The 6,000-nt window shown below is 48.3% G+C and overlaps 1 protein-coding gene across 1 annotated transcript in view; it reads left to right on the forward strand.

The window, feature by feature from the left end:
* lrsam1 (leucine rich repeat and sterile alpha motif containing 1) overlaps nt 1-6,000 on the forward strand; it is a 67,421-nt gene that overhangs the window by 39,336 nt on the left and 22,085 nt on the right. Inside the window, exon 10 of the mRNA XM_078226080.1 lies at nt 630-659. Within this exon, the coding sequence (XP_078082206.1) occupies nt 630-659 (30 nt within the window). The remainder of the gene's footprint in view (nt 1-629; nt 660-6,000) is intronic.

The raw sequence follows: 6,000 nt of genomic DNA on the forward strand, positions 1-6,000 counted from the left end.
CTGCAGAGTTTCACTGGCTGTCTTGTCTGGAGACAATACACATCTTTTTAGCCTGTCTTGATGCTCTCTCCACTCCCATTGTTTTGTTTCTTAAAGACTGGATTAGTTGTAAGTATTCGCATTCCAACCATTATTCATGTAAATTGAGTCTGTGTCTTTATAAATTCTGTTTGTGAACAGAATTCCCACTCACCTGAAGAAGGGGCTTAGAGCCTCGAAAGCTTGTGTGGCTTTTGCTACCAAATAAACCTGTTGGACTTTAACCTGGTGTTGTTAAACTTCTTACTGAATTAAAACAAGGCAGGGGAGGGTGGTCGTGGATGGGGCCTCTGTTCAAGGCAGAAGTAGAGAACATCCTTGAGGGCATGGGGGTGCAGAGAGATTGGATACATAGATGAAAAGGAGAGATGGTTCGGGCTAATAAATTGAAAGCTGTTAATGTAACAAGAGGACGTTGGAAGAGTCACAAAAATAGGTGGAAACAAGGAGGGAAAAGATTGAGTTGAGTTAGAAAGAGATCCGTTCAGTGGAACTGGAACAGACCCATTGGGTGATACCTGTACCAGAGACTGCTGCTTGAAGTGACTGTTGCAGGTGCTGTATTTACAGAAGTTTTTCTTCTGTTACAGAGCAAGTTCATGGACTACGAAAAGAGGAAGGTAAGAGATCACACACAGCTACTTATTTATGTGGTTGGTCCAATTATTATTTTGCAATAACTCTTAATGAATTCCAGCTAATTGTCCATCCTTGATTCCAATATTGAATCCAATATCTGTAACTAATTTCAATGAAATTGGTTGGACATTTGAACAAACTATAATTGTAGGGTTACTAGAATAGAGCAGGATAATGGTACAGTAGTTAGCACTGCTGCCTCACAGCGCTAGGGACCTGTGTTCGATTCTAGCCTTGGGTCCGTGTCTGTGTGGCGTTTGCACATTCTCCCCGTGTCTACGTGGGTTTTCTCCGGGTGCTCTGATTTCCTCCCACGCTCTAAAGACGGGTTAAGTTGATTGGCCATGATAAAATGCCCCTTTGTGTCAGGAGGATTGGCAGGGTAAATAAGTGGGGATACGGGGATAGGGCTTAGATGGGATTGTGGTCGGCGCAGACTCGATGGGCTGAATGGCCTCCTTCTGCACTGTAGGGATTCTATGAATGGGGCTGACGAGAATGCTGCACTGAGAGCCAGGATGGACTTGGCAGGCCGAATGGCTTCATGCTCTGCCATAAATAACTTGCTGACTCAATCCACCGATCCTCTCCCGATCCATTCCATTGCATTGAAGTCCAATTGTTCAAACCCTTTGCCAGTCTCACCCATGGTGCAGTATTCCATTGGGCAAACCCCTTTGCCAGTCTCACCCCACTACACAAAATTCCATTGGATCAATCCTTTCCCATTCATACCTGCTGTACACCGTTCCCATTGTCTAAATCCATTCCCAATCCCACCTTGGGTTTTCCAGCCCTGCCATTGGGGATGTGCTGTGCCAGCCAAAAAATCCATTGACCTTCGGTGGAACTGGAAAATCAAAGAACAAAGAACAATACAGCACAGGAACAGGCCCTTCGGCCCTCCAAGCCCGCGCCGTTCCCCGGTCCAGGATTGAATCCTGAATCCAGGATCCCCGCCCAATTTTCCAGCCTATCTACATACCAATATCCTATCCACCGAGCTGTCCCTCACAGCTACGATGCTTTGTTCATCACAACCTATTAACTCACCCCCACCCCCCCATTCCAGACCATGTGATCTCCAGGGAGAAGCGAAAACCCAGAGTGAAAACCCCAGGGCCAATATGGGGAAAAAAAATCTGGGAAATTCCTCTCCGACCCCCTGAGGCGATCGAAACGAGTCCAGGAGATCACACTGGCCCTGATCGGAAAATGCTTCCCAACCCTAGTCATTTCCACTTCCACGAACACCATATGAATTCCCTACCCCCGAGACAGGTTCCCAACTATCCGCAGTCTCGCTCTGTACTGGCACCAGCAAGATGATCATAGAATGAAGCCTTGAAACGAGAAACAAGGAACAATTAGACCGCGCCGCTCCCTGGTCCAAACTAGACCACTCTTTTGTATCCCTCCATTCCCACTCCGTTCATATAGCTGTCTAGATAAGTCTTAAACGTTCCCAGTGTGTCCGCCTCCACTACCTTGCTCGGCAACACATTCCAGGCCCCCACGACCCTCTGTGTAAAATATGTCCTTCTGATATCTGTGTTAAACCTCCCCCCCCTTCACCTTGAACCTATGACCCCTCGTGAACGTCACCACCGACCCAGGGAAAAGCTTCCCACCGTTCACCCTATCTATGCCTTTCATAATTTTATACGCCTCTATTAAGTCTCCCCTCATCCTCCGTCTTTCCAAGGAGAACAACCCCAGTTTCCCCAATCTCTCCTCATAACCAAGCCCCTCCATACCAGGCAACATCCTGGTAAACCTCCTCTGTACTCTCTCCAAAGCCTCCACGTCCTTCTGGTAGTGTGGCGACCAGAACTGGACGCAGTATTCCAAATGCGGCCGAACCAACGTTCTATACATCTGCAACATCAGACCCCAACTCTTATACTCTATGCCCCGTCCTATAAAGGCACAAGCATGCCATATGCCTTCTTCACCACCTTCTCCACCTGTGACGTCACCTTCAAAGATCTGTGGACTTGCACACCCAGGTCCCTCTGCGTCTCTACACCCTTTATGGTTCTTCCATTTATCGTGTAGCTCCTCCCTACATTATTCCCACCAGAATGCATCACTTCGCATTTATCAGGATTGAACTCCATCTGCCATTTCCTTACCCAAATTTCCAGCCTATCTATATCCTTCTGTAGCCTCTGACAATGTTCCTCACTATCTGCAAGTCCTGCCAGTTTTGTGTCGTCCGCAAACTTACTAATCACCCCAGTTACTCCTTCTTCCAGATCATTTATATAAATCACAAACAGCAGAGGTCCCAATACAGAGCCCTGCGGTACACCACTAGTCACAGGCCTCCAGCCGGAAAAAGACCCTTCCACTACCACCCTCTGTCTTCTATGACCAAGCCAGTTCTCCACCCATCTAGCCACCTCCCCCTTTATCCCATGAGATCCAACCTTTTTCACTAGCCTACCATGAGGGACTTTGTCAAACGCTTTACTAAAGTCCATATAGACAACATCCACGGCCCTTCCTTCGTCAACCATTTTGGTCACTTCTTCAAAAAACACCACCAGGTTAGTGAGGCATGACCTCCCTCTCACAAAACCATGTTGACTATCGTTAATGAGTTTATTCCTTTCTAAATGCGCATACATCCTATCTCTAAGAATCTTCTCCAACAACTTCCCCACCACGGACGTCAAGCTCACCGGCCTATAATTACCCGGGTTATCCTTCCTACCCTTCTTAAATAACGGGACCACATTGGCTATCCTCCAATCCTCTGGGACCTCACCTGTGTCCAGTGACGAGACAAAGATTTGCGTCAGAGGCCCAACGATTTCACCTCTCGTCTCCCTGAGCAGCCTTGGATAGATTCCATCAGGCCCTGGGGATTTGTCAGTCTTTATATTCTCTAACAAACCTAACACTTCCTCCTTTGTAATGGAGATTTTCTCCAACGGTTCAACACTCCCCTCAGAGACACTCCCAGTCAACACATCCCTCTCCTTTGTGAATACCGACGCAAAGTATTCATTTAGGATCTCCCCTACTTCTTTGGGCTCCAAGCATAAGTCCCCACTTTTGTCCCTGAGAGGTCCGATTTTTTCCCTAACAACCCTTTTGTTCCTAACGTATGAATAAAATGCCTTGGGATTCTCCTTAATCCTGTCTGCCAAGAACATTTCGTGACCCCTTTTTGCTCTTCTAATTCCCCGTTTGAGTACTTTCCTACTTTCATTGTACTCCTCCAGAGCTCCCTCCGTTTTTATCTGCTTGGACCTAACATACGCCTCTCTTTTTTTTTGACCAGTCCCTCAATTTCCCTGGTTATCCACGGTTCTCTAATCCTACCCTTCCTATCCTTCTGTTTTACAGGCACATGCTTGTCCTGTAGCCCTAACAACCGATCCTTAAAAGACTGCCACATACCAGATGTGGATTTACCCTCAAACAGCCTCTCCCAATCAAGAGCTGCCAATTTCTGCCTGATCCCAATAAAGTTAGCCTTCCCCCAATCCAACACCTTACACTTGGGACACCACTCATCCTTTTCCATCACTATCCTAAAGCTAACAGAATTGTGGTCACTATTTGCCACATGTTCCCCAACCAAAACTTTGAAGACCTGACCGGGCTCATTCCCCAGTACCAGGTCCAGTATAGCCCCCTCTCTAGTCGGGCTGTCTACATATTGTTCCAACGAACCCTCCTGTACACATTTTACAAATTCCTCCCCATCCAGAGTCCCTGCCCTCAGCGATTTCCAGTCTATACCAGGGAAATTGAAGTCTCCCACTACAACAACCCTATATTTCCTGCACCTATCCAGTATCTCCTGACATATCCATTCTTCCACTTCCCTTGGGCTGTTGGGGGGCCTGTAGTACACCCCCAACATAGTGACTGCGCCTTTCCTGTTTCTAAGCTCCACCCAGAGTGACTCGTTACACGACTCCTCTGATTTGTCCTCCCTCTGTACCGCTGTAATATGCTCTCCAACTAATACCGCTACCCCCCACCTCTTTTGGCCCCTCCTCTGTCTCGCCTAAAACACTTGTACCCTGGAATATTCAGCTGCCAGTCCTGTCCCTCTTTCAACCAAGTCTCTGTCACCGCAACCACATCCAAATTCCTCGTGCGCATTAAGGCCCCAAGTTCGTCTGTCTTACCTGCTACGCTCCTTGCATTGAAGTATAAGCACTCCAGACCTCCAGGCTCAGTGAGGTCGTCCTCCCCCAGAGTGCTCTTCTTCTTTGCCAGCCTTGTCCCAGCCCCAAGCTCGTCCCCAGCCACCACACTTATAGACCTAATAGTTTGATCCCCACCCCCCTGCCATACTAGTTTAAACCCCCCCGAACTGCACTAGCAAAGCTCCCAGCCAGGATATTTGTGCCCTTCCAACTTAGTTGTGACCCCTCCCTCTTGTACAGGTGCCATCCTCTCCTGAAAACCTCCCATTGATCTATGAAAATGAAGCCCTCCCTCCTGGACCAGTCCTTTAGCCAGGCATTCATTTGTACCTAGCTGTAATACAGAATTCCAATAGACATCCTAGAATTCCCTGCCTAACAGCACTGTAGGTTCACTTACACCTTGGGGAACTGCAGTGGTTCAAGAAGGCAGCTCACCACCACCTTCTCAAGGGGCAGTTAGGGATGGACAATAAATGCTGGCCAGCCAATGATGCCCACATCCTGTAAATGAGTTTTAAAAAAAATCCATTCCAGTTCTCGTCCTATTGCGCAGGGTTCTAATTTAGCAAAGTCTTCCAGCCTGGTGCTAATATTGTTACATCGAATATTCTAATGTCCACGACGGTGGCACAGCGTCAGGACCCAGGTTCAATCCCAGCTTCAGGTCAGTCTGTGTGGAGTTTGCACGTTCTCCCCGTGTCTGCGTGAGGTTCCCTCCCACACTCCAAAGATGTGTGGGTTAAGTGGACTGGCCATGCTAAATTAATCCTAGTGCCAGGGGGAGAAGCAGGGTAAATATGTGGGGTTATGAGGATAAGGCCTGGGTGGGATTATGGTCGGTGCAGACTCGATGGGCCGAATGGCCTCCTTCTGCACTGCAGGGATTGTATGAGCATTGCTAATACGTTGCTCATTAGATTGTTAAACTGGTCTTGATTTAACACACCCATTTGGATTGGTGCCAGGCATTCAATATGGGGAAGCACTTTGTACTGGAACAAGTCACTGTCATCATTGATCACCCCTTCCTTTGGTCCTGCCCACCCCCCTCTCTCTCTTCCCCCTCCCCCCCCTCTCTCTCTTCCCCCTCCCCCCCCTCTCTCTCTTCCCCCTCCCCCCCCTCTCTCTCTTCCCCCTCCCCCCCCTC

This window comes from Mustelus asterias, chromosome 13 (genome assembly GCF_964213995.1).
Source record: "Mustelus asterias chromosome 13, sMusAst1.hap1.1, whole genome shotgun sequence".
NCBI lineage: Eukaryota > Metazoa > Chordata > Chondrichthyes > Carcharhiniformes > Triakidae > Mustelus > Mustelus asterias.